Genomic DNA, 23,912 nt, shown 5'->3' on the forward strand with positions numbered 1-23,912 from the left:
TTGAGCGTCTGCCCCCTGGTGGTCAGTGTGTGTCATAGTGACCAGTCATTCCCAGTCGTTCTGCTGTTAGGGTCAGTTTGCATATTACCCTTTTATTATATAGGATAGAGGCCTGGTGCATGGGAGGGGGCCGGCTGGTTTGCCCTGAAGGGTGTCCCGGATCAGGGTGGGGGTCCCCACTGGGGTGCCTGGCCAGCCTGGGTGAGGGGATCATGGCTGTTTGCAGGCTGGTCAAGCCGCCCACCAGTGGGGACCCTCACCCCATGGAGGTTTGGCCAGCCTGGGTGAGGGGCTGAGGGCCGTTTTCAGGCTGGCCAAGCCACGGAAGCTCCCAGCCTCTCCTTTTTTAATTTTATTTATTTTTATTCTGGGATTTATTTACCTTATATAATTGAAACTTTGTAGCCTTTAGTGGAGCTCAGAGCCAGTCATTGCGGGCAGGAAGCTTGGCTTCCTCCATTGCCAGGGGCAACCAAGCCTCCTGCTCGCTCTAGCTCCGTGGCCACGGCCGGCTGAAAGCAGGTATCTGGGGTTTATTTACCTTCTATAATTGAAACTTTGTTGCCTTGAGTGGAGCTTAGAGCCAGCCACAGCAGGGGGAAGCTTGGCTTCCTCCATCACAGGGGCAATCAAGCCTCCTGCTTGCTCCAGCTCCGTGGCTGCTGGCCGCCATCTTGGTTGGGTTAATTTGCATATAGTCACTCTGATTGGTGGGTGTGGCTTAAGGCATAGCAAAGGTATGGTCAATTTGCATGTTTGTCTTTGATTTATTTTATTTTTATTTTTTTATTTTTTATTTTTATTTATTTTTTTAATTTTTTTTATTTTTCGCTAAAAGTATTACAAAGGGTATTACATAAGTGTCCTTTTTTCCCCCCCGCCCTTGACAAGCCCCTGCCCTCCCTTACCCCCCAGTGTCTTATGTCCATTAGTTATGGTTATATGGGTGCATACAAGTCCTTCGGTTGATCTCTTACTCCCCTCCCTCCTGTCCCCCAACCCTCCCTGGCCTTCCCACTGCAGTCCGACAATCAGTTTGAGGCAGCTCTGCCACTGTATTTATTATTGTTCAAAAGTTTGTAATGGTCTTAATTAACCATGAAAGAGTGAGATCATGTGGTATTTTTCCTTCATTGACTGGCTTGTTTCACTTAGCATAATGCTCTCCAGTTCCATCCATGCTGTTGCAAATGGTAGGAGTTCCTTCTTTTTTTTTTTTTTTAAATATATTTTATTGATTTTTTACAGAGAGGAAGGGAGAGAGATAGAGAGAGTTAGAAACATCAATGAGAGAAACATCGATCAGCTGCCTCCTGCACATCCCCGACCGGGAATGTGCCCGCAACCCAGGTACATGCCCTTGACCGGAATCGAACCCGGGACCCTTCAGTCCACAGGCCGACGCTCTATCCACTGAGCCAAACCGGTTTCGGCAGGAGTTCCTTCTTTTTAACAGCAGCATAGTATTCCATCGTGTAGATGTACCACAGTTTTCTAATCCATTCATCTACTGATGGGCATTTAGGCTGTTTCCAGATCTTAGCTATAGTGAATTGTGCTGCTATGAACATCTGGGTACATATATCCTTTCTGATTGGTGTTTCTGGTTTCTTGGGATATATTCCTAGAAGTGGGATCACAGGGTCAAATGGGAGTTCCATTTCCAATTTTTTGAGGAACCTCCATACTGCTTTCCATAGTGGCTGCACCAGTCTGCATTCCCACCAGCAGTGCAGGAGGGTTCCTTTTTCTCCGCATCCTCTCTAGCACTTGTCGTTTGTTGATTTGTTGATGATAGCCATTCTGACAGGTGTGAGATGGCACCTCATTGTTGTTTTGATTTGCATTTCTCAGATGATTAGTGACTTTGAGCATGTTTTCATATGTCTCTTGGCTTTCTGAATGTCCTCTTTTGAAAAGTGTCTATTTAGGTCTTTTGCCCATTTTTTGATTGGATTGTTTATCTTCCTTTTGTTAAGTTGTATGAGTTTTCTATAAATGTTGGAGATTAAACCCTTATCGGTGATAACATTGGCAAATATGTTCTCCCATGCAGTGGGCTTTCTTGTTGTTTTGTTGATGGTTTCTTTTGCTGTGCAGAAGCTCTTTATTTTGATGTAGTCCCATTTGATTATTTTCTCTTTAGTTTCCAATGCCCTAGGGGCTGCATGTTTGTCTTTTATTAGTGTAGATAATCAAAAGCTCAATTTGGCTTTTAAGAACAAAAACCCTAAAGAACTCTTTTAAAAAAAAATTGTTAATGTAAACCCTGGCTGGGTAGCTCAGTTGGTTAGAGCATTGTTCTCATTTACCAAGGTTGTGGGTTCGATCCTTGGTCAGGGTACATATAAGAATTGATGTTTCTCTTCTCTCTCTCTCTCAAAAAAAAAATCAATTAAAAATTATTAACGTAATATCTGCATTCTAAGCTCACAATTCAAACATTGTTGATATAAGGAAAGTGAAAGTTTCCATTTCCCAGTAGAATTTTGATTAGCATAACTTCCTGGTTATCCTTTATTAGAAAATATTTGAGTGCCTTGGGTTGTGTTAGGCAAACCAGCTATTAAATGTGCACTGTTGTACAAGAGGACATGGTGTGTGTTGTTATAAGCTATAAACTAGTGAAATTGGGGGTCATCTATCAAAGTGATGATTTTGGTTATAGGATAATTGAACTGGAGCCCTTGTTTCTGGCAGTATTTAATAGTGCCATTTGTATGTGGTTGGTATATAGAAACAAGACAATTTGTGTTGTTTTTTTTTTGAAGTGGTAAGATTAATTTCTTTATGTTAAATTGGTATATGAAATGAAATGTTTTACAAATTACATCTACTAAAGGAATTTTATATTTAGGCATTAAAGGGTTTAATCAAAGTCACATAGCTAGACCTGTGGCGGAATTAAAACTAGAACCCAAGGCTCCCAATCTGTTTTTTCCCCCTCTTCCCATGCTTTTTGTCCCCTTAAAATTTAAAAAGTAACATATGCTCTTGTAGATCATTTGGAAAATGTAGAAAAAAGATAAAAATCACTGTTATGGTACAATCCAGAGATAACCCCTCTTAGCATTTTGGTAAATTAGACCGAGGGCTTAAGGACGAGGCTTATATTACCAGTTTGAGAATGTTTATCTCTACTTTTTTCTGTAATGAATTTTGGGTCATTATTTTTCTAAGAATGTATTCTTTTGCAGAGATTTCCAAATTTATTAGTTTAAAATTGTTCACAGCAACCTCTTATTACTATTTTTTTAAGATCTGCAGCATCTGTTGTGTTGCTTCTTTTCTCATTACTGCTCTTGTTTATTTGTGCCTCTCACTTTCTTAAATAGAAGTTTATTAACTTTATAAATCTTTTAAAATAACCTACTTCTGACTGTTCTCTATATTATGCATTTATTTTCTATTTTATTAATTTCTGTTCTTAAATTTATTATTTTCTTCTTTCTATATTATTTGGATTAATTTTGCTGTTTCCCTTGTAACTTACTGGATAAATGCTTAGCTCATTCCAGTTATTTTTTCTATATGTGCATTTATGTATGTTAGTTTTATATTCTTAGGATCTACTTTTATATCTTCATACCATACAGATATTTTTTAAATCACTATTTTTCATAATATAATTTAGTGGTGTGTTTCTGCCCTAGAAATTACAACATGCGTTCTGCAGATACCATGTAATTTACTAAAGTTTGATGAGATTTTATATTCTTGCAGACAATATAAGAACCCTTTGCAATGTTTTTTACCCTCTTCCTGCTTATAATCTATCCTATGATAAGTTGTTTATATTCATAAACCCTTAAGACATTATTATTTTACACAGACAATGGTTATTTCGATTTACCTACATATGTACTAATTGTTTTCATCCCTTCCTACATCGCTCACACCCAATTTGGGATCATTTTCTTCCTGGAGAACCTTTAGAATTTCTTTTGGTGTGGATGTGTTGGCGTTGTAATGTCACCTTTTGTTTGTCTGAAAATGTCTTTATTTTGTTTCATTTTTGAAAGGTGTCTTTGTAAGTCGAGGATGGCAGTATTTTCTTTTCAGCACCTTGATGATATCTGTCCTCTGTCTTCTGGCCTTTACTGTTTCTGTTGAGAAGTCAGTTGCCAGCCTGTTCTTTAAAAGTTGTATTTTTTAAAATCTAGCTGCTTTTAAGATTTTTTTCTTTGTCTTTCTGGAGTTTTACTATGTTATGTCTAGGTGTGCATATTCTTTTTTCAGTCCTGTTTTGGACTTTTGAGATTTTTAATCTGTGAATTGATATATTTCATCAAATCTGGAAAATTTTCAGTTTTCAGTTTATATCTCTTCAACTATTGCCTCTGCCCCTTTGACCTCATGAGATTAATATTGTCATGCGCTGCATCAACAGATCGCATAAGATTATCATGGAGCTGAAAAATTCCTATTGTCTAGTGATGTTGTAGTGTCCTAACTTTGTAGTGCAGCACATTATATATTTATGGTGATGCTGGTGCAAACAAATCTGCGCTGCCAGTTGTATAAAGTATAACACATACAATTATGTACAGTATATAATACTTGAAAATGATAATCAACTATGTTACTGGTTTGTATACTTACTATATTGTTATTGCTCTTTAAATATGTTTTTATTGATTCTGGAGAGAGAGAAAGGAAGAGGGAGAAGGAAAGGGAGAGGGAGAGAGAGAAACTTGATTTCTTTAATAGTTAAAGGACTATTCAGGTAATATATTTCATCTTCTGTTTGTTTTTGTAGTTTCTGTTTTGGAGGAATTAATCTTTTAAATCCATTTTATGGTCATATTTGTTTATAGTATTTCATTCCTTATTATCCTTTCAATGCCCACAAGATTAGTACTGATGTTCCCTCCTTTATTGTTTATGTTGGTATTTTGTGTCTTTTCTCTTTGTCTTGCAAGAAGTTTATACATTTTATTGATTTTTTTCAAAGAACCAGATTTTTATTTCATTCATATTCTCTCTTGTTTTTGTTTTCAATTTCATTTATTTATTCAGTTTCATTGATTTCTTTCTGATTTTTGTGATTTCCTGCTTTTTGCATGCTTTGGATTTGCTTTGCTCTTCTTTACTAATTGATTAAGAAGGAAGCTTAGATTACTAATTTGAGAGTGATTAGCTATGTACTTCTTTGAGCATTTTTTACTAGCCACTTTAATATCTTCGGTAATTTCAACATCTGTGCTGGCTATCCTATAGTTTTTGATATGAAATTCTTGGTCTTTGGAGTCAAGTGTTTTTGGAATGAAATTGTTGGCCTTTGAAATTTTCTGCAGTGGGTGTTAGTCATGTGGTCTGCCTTTCAGAAGGACTGTTCTTTCAAAAGGACTGGGTGGGAGCAGTTTTTCCAGGAAAGGTCTGTGAGTAAGATGGGCAGTATACTTGATATGATAAAGCACAATGAGATATTTAGGTGGTTCCCATTTTTAAAATTATTTTTAAAAGGCTGCAATAATCATTTTAGTATTAGTTGTAACATTTGTCTGCATGTCTGAATGTTTTCTTAGCCTAGGGCCCTAGAAATAGACTCAATGAATCGAAGTACTTAAAGCTCTTTATAGTCTCTTAATTCATATTACCAAGTTGTTTTACAGAAAAGCCATATGGTTTTATACTCAAGAGTGTATGAGAGTGACAGGTGCACTATACTCTCTTGCTCATTGCTTTTTGCTATTCTTTATTTAAGGCTGAAAAAACTACACTTGGCTATTCAGTGCTTGAAAGCATTACTCTATCTAGGTATGTATTCTGGGTTCCAAGGGATCACATATGACTGCTTTAGTACCTATATCTGTATTATATATCCTGTTTTGCTAGCTTTCCATCCTTGCATCCTTATTGCATTCCCTACTCTAATATCATGGCCAGTTCTGCATTTACTTTGAGCCCTGCTCTGAATATCCCCAATCTTTGTTCTAGTTATGGTTCTAGTCAGGGCAAGGGACAAATGAACTAAAGTTAAAAACAAGGTTTATTTCAGGATACATGATGCACCATCAAGGAAGGGCAATTGGGCTTCAGAGTGATTGGAACTAAAAAGCTGGTAGAATCAAGACTGCCTTTTCTTGGGGATTTTATATACTTGTTTTCTCATGAGCTCATTCTTGTTTTTTGATATGTGATCCATTAGTTTTTTAAACTGATGGTTTCAATTTCAAATTGCACATGGTTATTAATGGCTACCTTATCCCTGAACATGTATGTCTTTTCAGCTCAACTCTTCCTGCTAACTCTAGGTGTTTTGGTTTAAATTTCCCCGAGTGGACTTTGATTGGCATAGCTCATCTTTTCTGCTGGCCATTTTCCTGGACCATCCTTGCCTCCTGTCAGCTGTGAGTAGAGGAAAGAGTCACAAGATAAAAAATACTAAGTTGAGCTCTATATAAAGTAGTGTATACTGGATTATTTAATCTTTTATCAGGACTTTTTGAAGCAAATTTGTGCAAACTTAGTAGTTACAGCTTAAAAGTTGAAAGGTCTTTGGATTGATCTAGTCACAATCTTTTATTTGACTGGTGAAGGAAACATCTATAGAGATTATGGTTTGCCCATTATTATAATTGGTGTCTGTACCTTTAGATTCTCAGGAATTCTCTTTTGATTATATATATAGGCCTTCCTTCCCCTGGCTGCTGGCACTGGCTTCCCTCCGGGACCCGGGCCTTCGCTCTTGTCACCGCCTTCTGCCTTCACTCCGGGCCGGAGCCACCTCCCGCCGCTCTGCCCGCTCCATGGCCACTGCCCAGAGGCTGGCCCTCGGCGGCCAGCCGGGGCTTGCAGGAGGCTTGGCTTCCTTCGTGGCCCCAGTGATGAAGGAAGCCAAGCCTCCCACCCAAAGGAAGCCAAGCGTCCCTCCCGAAGGAAGCCACGCGTCCCGCTCCAGCTGGCTCTGTGGCTCTGGCTGGTGCCGCCATCTTTGTGGCTATGGGTGCCGCCATCTTTGTCTCAGAGTGACAGTTAATTTGCATATTACCTTTTATTAGTGTAGGTAGATTCTCTGTGAGGCAAATTGTTATATACTCTAAGCTTTAGAGAACAAATTAGAGGCTGAAAGGTGACTCTAGGTTTTTATACATGCTAGGCAGTCCACGGGGCTTATTTTGACCAGTATTACTATGATTGAATTTTAGAGAGAATGGAAAGGAGAGGGAGCGACAGAGAGAGAAACATCGATGTGAGAGAGATACATCAATTGGTTGCCTTCCCACACCCTCCCTGAACAGGGCTGGAGATTAGTCTGCAACTGAGGTACATGCCCTTGACCGGGAATCGAACCTGGGACCCTTCAGTCCTCAGGTTGACTCTATCCACTGAGCCAAACCAACTAGGACTCCTGTAGAAATTTTTGATAATTAATACTTTGAATGGTTTATTCTTAGCACTGACATAACATATTCATAAGAGAGGTGATTTTTGGTTTCTACTTCTAGACCTGCCTTTTAATGAGAATGCAAGCCAGCCAGCTGGGCATAGAGCTGGTTTTGTAATGATTAATTAGAGCAAATTAATTAATATTACATATTTCTCTTTACAAGGTCTCATTTTTCTTTTAGATGATACTAGCATGAATAAATTAAAAAAACATGTTTTGTTCAGGGGTACAGAAATAGGTTTAGTCTGGACTGTAGTTGGCTATGTGCTTTTTAAATCTTAGTATTTAGAATTTTTTATATCTCCATTTTGTTAGTAAGTTATCCAAATTGGCTAGTTCTTAACTAATATTAAAATAGGTTTTTTAAAAAAATAGTTTTAATTTTAAAGAAAGTTCTCCTTTTTTTTAAGATCATTTACTTTTTTTGGGTTTTTAGGAAGAAATTAAAAAAATTATTTTGTCTCTTACTACTTAATCACAAACAGATAATACTTTCTTAAAATTTCTTCTATTTTTCTATGGTCACATATTTTTGTTTTGGCTTATGTTTTACCTAGCATACCACTCACAAAAGTTTTGCTTTTTTCTACATTAGGCTGTTAATTTTGCAAATCCTAATTTGATTTGTATTCTAAAAGGAACAGTCCCCTTGGTTACCACACAAGTAGTCATTATTAGATTATTTCTGACATTGCTCCACCTGTTAACTTAGGTTAATTTTTTTGCTCTAAGCTTTTTGAATACTATTTAGTTTCTCATTTATTTATTTTGCTCATTTAGCATTCTTGAATGGACTTTAGGCTGTTAGAATGAATCATTTCAGTAAAGTGTGTCCTTAGTCATGTGGAAAGAAGAGCTACTTACTCAGCTACTACCCTCTCCCCCCTTGTCTAACTGTAGTACGGACATATCTAAATGAAAGGAGGCTTGTTTGTTTTGCGGGGAGGTGGTAGTGATGGGCAATAGTTGATAATGGTAAGGGTTTGACTTCATGTGTAGAAGTTTGCTAGCTATATATGACAAAGGGTGAATTCTGTAAAGAGCTTTTATAAATCATTTAAAACAATAAGACTAAAGGCTCAGTTAAAAATGGACCAATAACTTGAATAAGCAGTTTGCAGAGAAATACATACAAATGGCTGATAAATATATGAAAAGATGCTCAACATTCCTCTTAATAAAAATACAAATTAAAACAGCTCTGTCAGGGTTTGTTGGTTGGAAAGATTAAAACATTTGATAATGATCAGGTTTAGTGAGAAGTGGAGAAGTAGGTACTTTTATACACCTGAGAAGTATGATATTTTTAGAGGCTAGTTTGCAGTTGTTATTAAATTTTAATCACTGACCCAGCAAATTATTTCTTAGAACTTATCCTATGGGTATATTTGCACATATATGCATCATATATTTTATACATAATATATTTTATATATTGAAGCATTATTTTTGCTTCAGTGGTAAAAGACTGGAAACAGCCTAAATTAATGACAACAAAGCCACACAATGGAATACTATGCAATAATTAAGAAGAATGAGCTTGGACGGTGTGCCTCAGTGGTTGAGCATTGACCTAGGTTCTGGTTTGATTCCTGGTCAGGGCACATGCCTGGGTGGCGGGCTCGATCCCCGATGAGGGGTGTGGAGGAGGCAGCCAATCAATGATTCTCTCTCATCATTGATGTTCTATCTCTCACTCCCTTTTCCTTCCTCTCTGAAATCAATAAAAAATACATTAAAAAAAAAGAATGAAGTCATTCCTTCTTTGCTGATATGGAAAATTTTCAAGATATATTGCTAGTTACTAGTAAGTGGGAAAAGTTACAGACTTATGTATAGTGTAATCCCTTTATTTTACAAAAAGATTTATACATAGATACACTTGTGTGTACACTAAACAGTGTAGGAAGAATTCATAGGTAACTTTTAAGTGATTGCTCCTTGGGAATGAGGAGAGGTGGTCAAAGCTAAGAAGGTGGCCTAATTTTTCTATTTAGTTTGTAAACTTAGTACATGTGTTATTTTCTCTATAAAAAAGAAAATCTTGTTACTGAAAACATTAAAATTAAACCTTTAAAATGGTTAATTTAGCTTGTAGATGGCTTTAATGGATAAGTAATATATGAAAGTTCTAGCTTAATAGGGAAACCTATTTGTTCATTTTAGAAGTTAATTTTTAATTCTGAGAGCATCATAAGCAGTTAGAATTTTAATTAGATGACTAAAATGAAGAGAGGGAAAGGAATTTTTTGGGTGGGGGAAAGTTTGTTAATCTGTCCTTTTTTGTTCTCTTGGTTGTAGGATTTTTCATGGGTCAGCATTGGCCTCTTATGAGTATTTTCTCAAGATAACCCAGTCTTCTCTTTAGCTTTTTGTTTGTGAATAGAGCCAAGATCACAGCAGAAATGAAAAATTTTAATGAATTTATATAACTAACCAATAAGAAAAAAATTTGAACAATAGAAAACAAACTATTTGAGATGATCACTAAGTATAAAGAAATCTGTATTTGCACCTCATCATATATTTACCTTATGACTTAGGACTTTGATTAAATCATACAAACTTTCATTTCCTTGCATTAAAACGGGATTAAAAACCAACTTCTAAGATTATTGCTGTCTTGAAATGCATAGTACTGTACCTGTTACCCAGTAGGCTTTCAATAAATACCTCTTTCTAGTAATTATTTTTCTAAGTCTTAACACATGTGCCCTCAACTTGTAGAAGTATGAATATACTTTCATGAATTAAAACTCCCAGTGAGTTTTAACAGTAACACTCTTTGGAGTAGAGTATTTTTGGTAAGACTACACCTTGTTAAAGTAGACAGAACTCTCAACAGACTTAATTTCTTTTGATCCATCAGTGCTTTTTCTTTTAAATTTAGACACATCTGGCAGTGGCTGTCAATGATCTCAAAATCTGATTTTATAGCTACCAGGATGTTAAAGCATCCAGCTACTCCCTTAGAAAATGCCAATATAATTAATCTATTTGTATTCTGTATTCTCATAGGAAAGTTCATGCTTCTGTGAGATTTAAAAATATTTTATTTCTTTTCTTTACATTTTAATTTATCTAAGACTTGAAGGAAATTTTATAAATTAGTACAGTATTTGTAGAATATGAGTATTAGTTGTTTGCTTTTCTGAAAGTAATGTAGTCAAGGCAATTATATGTAAAACAAGTTAGAGAAGACAATGAGTGTGTTATGCTTATTTGGATACACTTAATCATTGTTCAAATGACATTAAAACTCTGGAGACGGCAACAATATCTTTATTAAGATAATGATAGTATGTTAATTCAGAGTATTTTATGACATTAGAAGGCATTTTTAAAAATATGTTTTATTGATTTCTTTTTTTAGAGATAGAGTAAGGGAGAGAGAGTGCAAGATAGAAACATCGCTGAGAGAGAATCATCAATAGGCTGCCTCCTGCACGCCCTCTACTGGTGATTGAGCCTGCAACCCTAGCATGTGCCTTGACCGGGAATCAAACCAGTAACCTCCTGTTTTGTGGTCAAAAATCAACCACTGAGCCACACCAGCCAGGTGACTTTAGAAGATACAGTTTTTAATTTTTTTAACCAAGTGTAACTTTTTTTTAAACAGTAAATGCATGTGTTGATTGTTTTACTGAGTGCAAAAATATTACCATACATATTATATAAAATTAAAACGTTTCAGAAAAATGCGATCTAGAAAACAGGTATTCCTAGTAACCTGATCTCCAAAGAAAACTGCTGTTGACTGCTTGGTGTCTTTTTTGGCAGAATTTTTCCCAGGCAAGAAAACACCTATAAATAAATATTTTTAATAGGATCTTAACCACATATTTTATTTTACATTATTTTAAATAATACATCCTGGAAATATCTCATTGGTACATAGAGACTGTTGTTTAACCAAGCGTAACATTTTAATGAGTTAAAAGAAGGAGGTTACTTTGTTTTTCAGACTCAACTAACTGGCAAGGCTATTCTAACAAAGTTTTGGATGTCATAACTAAAAACAGAAAAGAATCTCAGTAATAAATACTCAAGTTTTTAGCTCCTGTATAATTATTGTGGGAAAATATGACACACTTTATCTAAGGAAGAGATTCTTTTAGACAAACTAGACAAACTAATGAGATCTGCGGACCCAGGGAAAACAGTATATTCATGTGATTTTAATTTCCAGGCCCGGCAAGCATGGCTCAGTTGTTGAGCATCAGTCTATGAACCAGGAAATCACAGTTGGATTCCTGGCCCGGGCACATGCCTGGATTTCAGGCCCAATCCCCAGTAGGGGGCGTGTAGGAGGCAGCCGATCAATGGTTCTCTCTCATCATTGATGTTTCTATCTTTCTCCCCCTTTCTCTTCCTCTCTGAAATCAAGAAAAACATATCTATACTAATAATAGACAAATATGTAAATTGACTGTACCTCTGCAACACCCCCACAGCCAGCCAGGAGGGAATATACAAATTAGTGGGACAAAGATGGCAGCAGCCATGGAGACAGCCAGAGCGGGTGGGAGGTTTGGGTCGCCCCCAGCGACGGAGGAAGCCAAGCTTCCCGCCCATCTGGGCCGGCTGCTAAAGGAGGGGGCCTATGGGCAGCGGCCTGAGCATGCAGGAGGCTTGGGTCACTCAGGCTGGCCGCCGAGGGAGGGGACTGCAAACGGCCCTCAGCCCCTCACCTAGGCTGGCCAGGCACCCCAGTGGAGACACCCACCCTGAAGTGGGTATGGCCAGCCTGAAAACAGCCCTCAGCCCCTTACCCAGGCTGGCCACGCCCCCATGGGGTGAGGGTCCCCATCGGAGGGTGTGGCCAGCCTGCAAACCACCACAGGCCCCTCACCCAGGCTGCCCCACCCCTAAGGGAACCCCCACCCTGATCCGGGACACCATTCAGGGCAAACCAGCTGGCCCCTACCCATGCGCCAGGTCTCTGTCTATACTGATAAAAGGGTAATATGCTAATTAGACTGGGAGACCTTCCAGGAGACCTTCTGGATGTTCTTCTGGACAGAGCCATGGTGGCAGGGCCGAGGTAGAGGTGGTTAGAGGCCAAGAGCGGAGGGCAGTTGTGGTTGATCAGTCCAGGATAGGACAGCAGTTGTGGGTGATCAGGCTGGTTGGGGGGGCCATTGGGGGTGATCAGGTTGGCGGGGGGGGCAGTTGAGGGTGAGCTGACCATCAGTGGGGGTCAGTTGGGGGTGATCAGGCCGGCGAGGAGGGCAGTTGGGGGCAAGCAGTTTGGCAGGGAGGTCAGGTGGGGGCAAGCAGGCTGGCAGGGGGGCAGTTGGGGGCGAGCAGGCTGGCAGGTGGGCAGTTGGGGGTGATCAGGCAGGTGGGGGGGGCAGTTGGGGGCGAGCAGGCCAGGAGGCGGAGTGGTTAGGGCCAATTAGGCAGGCAGGCAGGTGAGCAGTTAGGAGCCAGCAGTCCCGGATTGCGAGAGGGATGTCTGACTGCCAGTCGGACATCCCCTGAGGGGTCCCAGATTGGAGAGGGTACAGGCCGGGCTGAGGGACACCCCCCACCCCGTGCACGAATTTTGTGCACCAGGCCACTAGTTTGAAAATAAAGAATGTGGGGCCTCTTTAAAAAAAAAAAAAACAACACAAAAAAACCATACATATAATTTCCAGGAGTTCAGAGACCTCCTGTGACATACCCATTACACTCCAGGTTGAAAACTCTTAGTTTCAATGCTTACAGTAAAGATAACTCACCTTGCTGATTTGGCTCAGTGGATAGAACATCGGCCTGTGGATGAAAGGGTCTCGGATTTGATTCTGGTCAAGCACACATTCCTTAGTTGTAGGCTCCTGCCCAGCCTGGGCCCTGGTGGGGGCTCATGCAGGAGGCAACTAATCGATGTGTTTCTCTCACATCATTGTTTTTCTCTGTCTTTACCTCTCCTACTCTCTCTAAAAATCAACGGAAAAATAAAAGAAAGCTTTCTCTTTCCTAATTGGATGGATTTGGTCTCCAAAAATAAGGCTAAAACAAGTGAGGTTTATAGTTTTAAAGCACCCTCTTTGACTTTTGAACTCGGACTACAGGATTATCACATCACTTAGTTATGAGTTATTGTTAGCTACTTATTAATTCTTTATAAGGACAGTTCAGTCCTTCTATTATAGAAGTCCTCCAACATGAATGGAAGGAATGGTGTTTTTCTGACTCTCTTTCCTAGGGCCTTATCTGTGTTTGGGCCAAACCTCCTTAATTTTGAGGTAAAATATTTTATAGGTCAGTACTGTTATCAGTGCAAGACACTGTTATATGGTGCAATGGCACAGGGACAGTTCTACCAGGAACACAAAGGAGTACAACCTGGTTAAGGGATTCCATTTGCTCCAGAAAAGGCTTGGTTGGTGCCCTTTTTTCTGCTTCTCTGTAATGATCCTGTGGTCTGTCTCCCACATGTGGAGTAGTTTATACTCAGCTAAGACAGATATATTTCATTTACCTACTACAAAGGAGCCCACATACCATACTCTCTGAGGTCATTTTAGTATTTGCTTATAGTCTCAGTGAGCACCCTTTTCCTCCTGCACTATTAAGTCTTCCTTTGGTTAAAATGAATTCTGAAAAAGAAGGATAGAACAAATTTCCTTTTGATTAAAAATTGAGACAATGGTAACCTCTTGAGTAATTACAGATTTTGTATAAACCTTCACAGCTATTGGTATTTACTGACTGCTTACTCGGGGGAAGGGCGCTGTGGTAAATATTTTGGGATCATGCTGAAACCGGTTTGGCTCAGTGGATAGAGCGTCAGCCTGCGGACTGAAGGGTCCCGGGTTTGATTCCGGTCGAGGGCATGTACCTGGGTTGCGGGCACATCCCCAGTAGGAGATGTGCAGGAGGCGGCTGATCGATGTTTATCTCTCATCGATGTTTCTAACTCTCTGTCTCTCTCCCTTCCTCTCTGTAAAAATATTTTGGGATCACAAAGATGAACATGGACCTTTTAGCACTAATAAGACAGAGGTAATGGAATACAAGTGGGATGTTGCAATGAAAAGAGTAGGGGCTTTATTACGAAGCAAATGAATCCTCACTCCAGGAACTTGGGCAAATTACTTATTCTTTCTGAGCCTCACTGTTTTCATCTTTGAAAGGGGGGCCTGTGAGGATATAATGTTTATAAAGACCCTAGCAGACTGCCTGATCATGATAGGTATTCAATAAGTGATAATTTATAATTTTAATATATTTTTATTGATTTCAGAGAGGAAGGGAGAGAGAGAGAAACATCAATGATGAGAGCGAGTCATTGATCGACTGCCTCCTGCTGGCCCCACACTGGGGAATCAAATTGCAACCCGGGCATGTGCCCTGACCAGGAATCGAACCCTTATCGCCTGGTTCATAGGTTGACGCTCAACCACGGAGCCATGCCAGCTGGGCATAAGTGATAAATTATTAAGAAAGGCTTTAGTAGATTCCCTTCTGGTAGGTGATCTAAATTCATGACAATTGTTAGACTGGAAAATCAGCCAAAATCGTTCCTTTTATAGCTACTGTCATAAACTTGGCCAAATTATTAGGATACATCAACTATCTGAACTTCATGTTCTTTGACCAAGTTTCTAGGTACTTTGGCTTCTGGAGCCAGACCTTAGGAAGATTTTGAATCAATCATTTATTATACATATATTTATTGAGGGCTGCTTATGTGCTAAGTGCTAGGACTACAGTGCTAAACAAGGACCTGGTCCTTGTTCTGATGGACCTTTCAGTGTTGGGAACCAGATAGACATTACACACATGTTTGTATAAATAATTAAAATCTTGTGAACCTTCAGTTATAGAATGCATGCGATTCAATACTGATTGATTATGGTTCTCTGTTCTTCCATGGCTGCTTGTGCCTTAGATTCTTGTGTGTGTGTGTGTGTGTGTGTGTGTATCCTTACCTGATGATATTTTTCCACTGATTTTTAGGGAGGGGGAGAAGCGGAGAGAAACACTGATGTGAGAGAGACACATTGATTGGTTGATTCTCGCACACACCCCATCCAGGGCCAGGGATCGAGCCTGCAACCAAGGCATGTGCTCTTGACTGGAATCAAACCCCAGACCATTCACTCTGTGAGCCGATGCTCTATCCACTAAGCAAAACCGGCTTAGATTCTTTAGAGCAGCGGTTCTCAACCTGTGGGTCGCGACCCCTTTGGCGGCCAAACGACCTTTTCACAGGGGTCGCCTAAGACCATCCTGCATATCAGATATTTACATTATGATTCATAACAGTAGCAACATTACAGTTATGAAGTAGCAACGAAAATAATTTTATGGTTGGGTCACAACATGAGGAACTGTATTTAAAGGGCTAGAAGGTTGAGAACCACTGCTTTAGAGAAAGGTAAAGAATAGTAATATGATTTCTCTGTACTTTTGCAAGCTCCTAGTGTGAAGTAGTTGAGGGGGTTCCATTGTAGCTATGACCATGGATATTATATAAAAAGGCAGGCATTGCCTAACTGTATTTCAACAGGAAACCAGTACCAGATATAACTGTTCCATTATGATGGTAATTACTAGTTTGATAAAGGATTTGAGACCATTTTAGACCATAGGTCTCTAAACTTTTAGTAGCTGCATAATATTTCCATGCAAGGCTATATCATAATTTATTTAACTACTTCTCTATTGATGGATGGTATGTTTTTGTTTTGTTTTTGTTTTTGCTGCTATAAATAATGAGGCAGTGAATATCCTATATATTTCTTGGCAAACTTTTCTAAGTATGCTTATAGAGTAATTTAGGAATTTATTCGATCAAAGAGTACATTGTGTTTAAATTTCGATAGATATTTGCCAAGTTCTTTTATCCATGAAGATTCTGATTTAGTAAGTTTGGTGTGAGACCAAGCAGTCTGTGTGTTTAACAAGTTCCCTGGGTGCTTTTCAAGCAGCAAGGTTTAGGAATTATTGCAGGATCAGAAAAATGGCGAGATTCCCTGCAGATAAGGAGTATGGCATATCTGTCTCCTCTGGAAAAGATCTGGCAATTATGAATATCTAGGGAAGAATCAGCACCCTTTTTAATAACTGAGCAGTGAGCACCAATCTGTCTACAGTAGCACTTCTAGGGATGACCCATCTTTAGAGAAGCAAGTGTACTAATAATTATCTGGGATATTTTATTTATTTCTTTTAGCAAGTAATGTTAGGGGAAAGAGCATAAAAATTATAAGGACCTGAGTTTGAACATCTTCTACCTACTAACTGTGTCATCTTGGGCAAATGAATGAACTTTAATTTTTGTACAATGATAATGACATAGCTTCCAAATTTGTTGCAAAGATTAAAGCAGGGTAATATAACATTTATTGAGGACCTTCTGTTTTCTGCTAGTATTTTGGGGATATCTCTGTCATGTCAGTTTGTTATTTAATTGTGATTAGTGATTCACTTGCTCATCTTCCCATTAGACACACTGGGACCACATCTTGTGGTTTTGTAGTTCTAGTCCCTAGTACACTGGTTTGTTTCTTAATTGAATGATGTATGCCAAGCACTATGCAAATAGATTTTCTATTTTAATTTTCACAATTATCCCAAGAGGTAAGTATTATTTCTTCCATTTTATTACAAGGAAGAAAGCTCAGAGAGCTTAAGTAACTTGCTTAAGGTCACACAGTAGTGCAGAACCATAATTTAAAAATTTATGTATGTACTTCCAAGCTAGATAAAGTCTATGCTCTTTCCATCAATTCACTTTGCTGAGATAATGCTATAAAACTTTGGAAATTGTGAAATGTTCAAGGGTAAGGTTATTTTGATAATATAATTTTTAAAATTAAACTTTTTGATAATATAATTTTAAAGATTAGCAGCCGTATATGTGGATCTCTTCCAGGCATAGGTCACTGACTTAGGTGCCTGGACATGTCAGCCCTCATTATTGGATATCTGTATTTTGTAGGATATGACCATATTGCTTAATGGTGTAGAAATAGAAAAAATACTACTTCTTGCATTTTATATTTATGTTGCTTTTAATGCAGCTTTTTCATTTGAGAATTAGATTGTTAGGTTGTTTTGAGTATTTAGTCATAAGGCAAGTTTGGAAGAAAAAGAAAAATGTCCCACCGCCTGTCCCTATGTCATCATAAAATTCACAAAGTTGCAAAACAGGAATAGCATATACCAAGAAGTTTGGCAATAGGAAGAAATATGTGGTTTTACTCATTATAGTTATGTTGAGCAAGGGAATTTTCCAGGAACCTAATTTGGTCTTATATTGTATTTTCCAGACCATATAGTTATATTAGCCAACATTTTATACAAATCAGTTTATTTATTTTATTTTTTTAAAATATATTTTATTGATTTTTTACAGAGAGGAAGGGAGAGAGATAGAGAGTTAGAAACATCGATGAGAGATAAACACCGATCAGCAGCCTCCTGCACATCTCCTACTGGGAATGTGCCCGCAACCCAGGTACATGCCCTTGACCGGAATCGAACCCGGGACCCTTGAGTCTGCAGGCCGACGCTCTATCCACTGAGCCAAACTGGTTTCGGACAGTTTATTTTCTTTAACCTTTTTCTTTTTCTCTCTCTCTCTCTCTTTTTTTTTTTTTTGGTGAAACCACTTTGGGTTTGTTTCCTATCTTTCTCATGCCCGGTAAGGCTGAGGAGAGTGGGCAGGCAGGCTGCATCACTGATTCACTTAGGCAGTTGATGAGTTTAAGTTTAGTGGTGTTTGCCTTAGTGCATGTAATTCTGTCTTGGGGGTTCATGTCTATTTAACTAGCTCTTTAAGCCATGTGGAATTGTATTGGAAAATGCATCTGATTTCTATTTTTCTCAAGCCTGGTTTGAACCCTGACAGCACAACTGCAACCTTAAATGCTATATTACTTTCAGATGGAGGTTTTATTCTTTAGGGTTTACTGAGATAACTTTTGGAGAGAAGCTCTGAGCAGAATGACTTATGACCTGCAGAACAGTGTTTAAGAACTGAAAGAACACTTCGTTTTGTTGTTGTTAGTAGCAGTTGTTTAATGATAATGTGTGGGGTGCCATTACCCCATTTGTTTTATGTGAATTTTAATGTTATTTGGAAATTGATATTCTTACATTAATTATTTTTAAAAATGTGTCAGAGTATACATTCAATCGCAACAAAATCTAAGCTATCATATTATAATAATTCAAAAGTTACATATCTTACATATTGTAAAACTTTTTTTTTTAGGCATATGGATCAGGCTGTGACATTGTTATTTTGGCAAGTGACTTTGAATGTGTGCAGATCATTCCTGGTGCTAAGCATGGAAACATCCAAGTCAGCTGCGTGGAGTGTTCTAACCAACATGGAAGAGTAAGGGATTTAATTACTTTATTAAATATCTCTTAATATATTTAACAATCTCAAAATATTCTTATCCTTTTATACAAGGCTTACCTACAATTTCCTATTAATATATCTTGCTCCGGTGGCTATTGATAGGAGTGGGTGAAGTGATAGGTTGTATACAAATTGTAAAGAGCCATTAAGCTGATGATGTGATAATTAATTGTTCTGCTAGTGTATTCTATCTTGAAAGATCTGTGGGCTTCACAGTCCTGTATGTACTGATATTCTGTCAGTTAATAATTCTAGCAGCTATTAAGCCAATAGCAGGGAAGTAAACTTATCTCTACCTAGCAACCCTTATCTCTCCCAAATGATAATAACATTAAATTTTTATCAAGAAATTTAGCAAATTGTTAGTGTCTAATATAATATTTTTCATATAAAGGTACTTTATAAAGTTTCTATTATTATTATCATCATTATTATTATTTTTACTTAAATGAAATACCTTCTTTATTGGAGGAAATTACCCAACAATTCAAGTTTTAATTACTTTAATGAAAGTTTATTTGGTGAATGAAGAATCTTAAAGTTCATCCCTTTACACTTTAAAACAGAGGGCTTACATTTCATCATCTGTATCCCTCCTCTAAAATTTCAAGCATAATGTACATCAAATTTTGGTTATATGTAAAGTAAATATAGCATATTGTATATTCTAGCAATTCAGTAAGGCCAATATTGTGTAGCAGGATTGAATTACTCTATAAGAATATGAAAATGAGATTTTTCTTGTAATGTAATAATTTAAACAGTCTTAGTATTTTAGAAATTGTTCTTTACTGAGTAATAATAAATTTTATCAAAGATATATTAAATCATAGTATTCATGGTGATGGTGATAAATAGTAATCATGTAAGTTTATGCCAAATAAATTATTCTACAACTTCTACTGTTCTTCCCTGCTGCTTGTATCAAGCTTTAAATTTATGTAAATGTACCATAATATGACAATCCAGTGACATAATTGACCTAGAATTGAAACACTGAATTTCCTGGTGTGTTCTGATACTTGTTTGTTGTTTTTCTGATTCTTTTCTCATGGTTTTCCTTAAGCAAGCATTGTTTACTTTTTAGGGAACACTGAGAGTGTCAGATTCTTCCATTAATCTTTTATTGCTCATCTACCTAGGCTAGTGGTCAGCAAACGGCAGCTCGCGAGCCACATGCGGCTCTTTGGCCCCTTGAGTGTGGCTCTTCCACAAAATACCGACTTCTGCGCATGGGCCATGAAGTTTCAATCGCACTGTACATGCGCGCCCGCACGTGGTATTTTGTGGAAGAGTCACACTCAAGGGGCCAAAGAGCCGCATGTGGCTCGAGAGCCGCAGTTTGCCAACCACTGCCCTAGGCCAAGCAAGGTAGCTTTAAACCTACCTAGAGATGTATGATAATTGTCAGAGATAAATTTTAGTAAATTATGTATGTGCTGGTGGATAATCACAATGAACATATTCTCTGGGAGCAAAGTTTTTTAAAAAAAAATATATGACTTTGGTGTCCATAACTATGTTTCTACTTTTGCTTACCTGGTTGATAGCCTTTAAAAAAAAATCCTCACCTGAGGATATGTTCATTGATTTTAGAGAGAGGAAGGGAGAGAAGGGGGGGGTAGAGAGAGAGAGAGAGAGAGAGAGAGACAGAGAGAGAAGCATCAATTGGTTGCTTCCCATATGTGCCCCAACTGCGGATCGAATGGCAACCTAGGTATGTGTCCTGACCAGGAATTGAACCTGCATCCTTTCAGTGTGCAGGATGATGCGCTAAGCCACACTGGCCAGGGCCTTACTGGTTGAAAGTAAAGAAGGCAAAATTGTGACATCTTTGATGTATTATCTTTTATTTCCCTCCTCTTTTATTTCCTTTATTCCCAGTCCTTGTGTTAGCCAGCTGTAATCATTCATTGACAAGTTGAATGTGATGATTCATAACACTTTTTGCCTAAGTATTACCTCAGCCAGGCATTTTACATAGCTTCCCCCCACCATTTTGGACGAAAAGCTTTTTCTTGGAAAGAATGTTAGATATTAATAACAATTAAAATTACTTTTTGGCATGAGAGTACCTTGAAATTACAGTGCACCTTTTTTAGCTGACCTTAAAAGAACATATACCTAATTTAGTTTTATTGGTTAAACCATAGGTCCAGAGGTGTCAAAAGGGATGGTTTTTGGTCTGTTCCCTATAGTTGATTCCCTCTTGCCAAGAGCAGGATGAACTAGGAAATGTCTTTCAAGGAATTATTGGAAAGCAGGCTCTGATAGTTCCTAGGAACAGAGGGATTTATACTCTTATCAGGTATGTGACCTAGAGCAAAGTCCCCCTGGCTCCCAAACCCCTAGCTAAGTCAGCTCTTTCTTCTCCAGTTGCAGCAGATGTCTCTTTTTCTCCTTGGTCCATTTTCTCTATTCCTTCTTCTAAAATCAAGATGGTTTTCCCAACTGATATTTTTGATTGATGGTGTCATTAATATAATTTTATTTGACATATTTTAATGCCTGTTATTCTTTGATGTCTTTTTCTACTTGTCATGGTTTTTATATTTACTGGACTATGAAGTTTCTGATAGATGTTCCATTGAAATATGTTTTTGTTAATAAAGTTATTTCAATATTAAAAAATACAAATTCTTATAGAAAATGATGATTTCTTTGAATGGGTCAACCTTGTTTTTGATATGTGAAATAAACCCTGCTGAAATTTTGATAACAGAAGAGATTCTTAAGTTCAGTAATTTTCCAGTTATATTTATGAAAGGGAATAAACCATGAATACTGTATTGGGATTGTATTGTATATAATTAGTTTATACATTATTGTAACAAGGAGGTTATCTTTAATTTTCCTTCTCCTAAATATTAATGCTTTGTTCATTCTTTTTTAGATTGCAGCTTCATATGGTAATGCTGTTTGTATTTTTGAACCCTTGGGCATAAATTCTCATAAGAGAAATTGTGTAAGTACTAAATGATAGTAGAAAACGTTTAGAATTCAATTTAGAACCAAATCTATAGCAATAAAGAGCTTCTTAGGAGCTGGTGCTGATGGTGATCTGGAATATCAGTGGGAAGTAGGTCTGATGCTTTGGGGTGAGACCTTTTACATTCACTGGAAATATATCCCTATGCCTTTTAGGAACTCAGTTTTCTAGAAGGTTGCTAGTTGAGATTTACCTTGTTAATTAGGATCTTTCCTAGTTGAACTATTATTTCTTGTCTAGAATACTAGACTAGTCTCTGATTTTATCCTTTTCTATTCTCACTGAAGCAGATTATGACACATCTCTGCTTAAAACTTTGTAATGACTCCATATTTCCCTCAGATTCAAAGGCAAAAAGCCTTAGAATAGACTAGTGCTTTTCTCCCAGCATCCACTTATTACTTCTCACAGTTCATCTTGTACTATTCTTGCCCTCTCTGATATCACTCAGGCCACACTGGTATTTTTACTGTCCTTTAAACAGTTATTCTCCTATCTTAGGGCTTTGCATTGGTTGTTCTTTTGTCTGAAATGTTCTTTCTCTAGATAGCTCCTGGACCAGCTTCTGCAGATACTTGAAATCTTTGCTCAATAATACCTTGATCACCCTTTTAAAAATTGCACTTGCTTCTACACCTTTAACTCCCATCCTTGTATTTTTAACTTTTTTCCATAGCACTTCCCTTGTTTATTTACTTATTGTTTACTATTTAGAATGTAAGCTCCATGAAAATAGGGAGTTTTGTTTTTTGTGTGTTCACTAATGCACCCCAGTATTTAGAATCTATATCTGGAACATAACAGGCTCCTAAATATTTGTTGAATGAAGGAGTTAAGAGATTAGCTAAATTCACTTACCAGCTAAGTGCTCTAGCATACCACATTGAGAACCATTGAGCTTCATTCTGAGTGCTGTGTTTTATTTTATCTTAATGTTCAGAAAATCCCATATGAATAGAATTATTAACCCCTTTAAAAAACACTGCATGAATTGGAACTCCACCATCACTCACAAATAGTCAAAACTGCCAATGTGAAATTTGAATTTGCCAGTAATTTTTTAAAATATATATATTTTTATTGATTTCAGAGAGGAAGGGAGAGGGAGAGATAGAAACATCAATGATGAGAGAGAATCATTGATTGGCTGCCTCCTGCATGCCCCCCCACTGGGGATCGAGCCCGCAACCTGGGCACGTGCCCTTGACCAGAATTGAACTTGGGACCCTTTAATCCGCAGGCTGATGCTCTATCCACTGAGCCAAACCGGCTAGGGCTGCCAGTAATTTTTTAAAAAAGTATATATTCTTAAATACATTACAGCAAGTGGTTTTAATGTTTCATTAAATGTATATATTTGAGTTTCTTTTTAAATTTCCAAGAAATACCAATTAAAATATTAGTTTTTTCCCTGTGATAGTTTTATGAAATAGATATCAAATTTTAGAGTGCTTAAGAGTCACCTCGAGTATTTATTAAAAATTCAGATTCCATGGCTGGGAGTGGGGGGTGAAGGGAGCCTAATATATGGTGACAGAAGATGATTTGACTTTGGGTAGTGGGTACACAGTGCAATATATAGATCTTGTATCATAGAAATATACACTTGAAACCTATATGATCCCATTAACAAATATCACCCTAATACATTTTAAAAAATTCAGAATCCAGGCTTCACTTCTAAATTTCTGCTATGTATTTAGTCCACAGATTATACTTCAAGAAATACTGAAGGAAAGAATATTAGATATGTTTATAGTTTTCTGAATGATTTAATTATTACTTTGAAATAGATCTGTTGAACAGTATTTAAAATACTGTTGTGCCCTAGCTGGTTTGGCTCATTGGATAGAGTGTTGGCCTGCAGATCAAAGGGTCCCGGGTTGGATTCCCATCAAGGGTATGTACCTCTGTTGCAGACTCCTCCCCAGCTCAGGCCCTAGTTGGGGTTTGTGCAGGAGGCAACCAGTTGATGTGTTTCTTTCACATCAATGTTTTTCTCTGTTTTTCCCTCTCCTACTCTCTTTAAAAATCAATGGAAAAATATCCTCAGGGGAGGATTAACAAAAATAATAATAATCCTATCTAATAATAGACAAACATGGTAATTGACCTTACCTTCGCTACGCCTCCCATTGGCTAATCAGCACGATATGCAAATT

The 23,912-nt window shown here is 37.7% G+C and overlaps 1 protein-coding gene across 3 annotated transcripts in view; it reads left to right on the forward strand.

The window, feature by feature from the left end:
• DMXL2 (Dmx like 2) overlaps positions 1-23,912 on the forward strand; it is a 156,388-nt gene that overhangs the window by 13,999 nt on the left and 118,477 nt on the right. For all 3 annotated transcript variants that reach the window (XM_070422857.1, XM_070422866.1, XM_070422876.1), the window contains exons 2-3: positions 18,609-18,734; positions 21,655-21,726. In XM_070422857.1, the coding sequence (XP_070278958.1) occupies positions 18,609-18,734; positions 21,655-21,726 (198 nt within the window). The remainder of the gene's footprint in view (positions 1-18,608; positions 18,735-21,654; positions 21,727-23,912) is intronic.

Source organism: Myotis yumanensis, unplaced genomic scaffold, assembly GCF_028538775.1.
Source record: "Myotis yumanensis isolate MYYU_CA2020_CCGP unplaced genomic scaffold, mMyoYum1.0.hap1 SCAF_1, whole genome shotgun sequence".
Lineage (NCBI taxonomy): Eukaryota > Metazoa > Chordata > Mammalia > Chiroptera > Vespertilionidae > Myotis > Myotis yumanensis.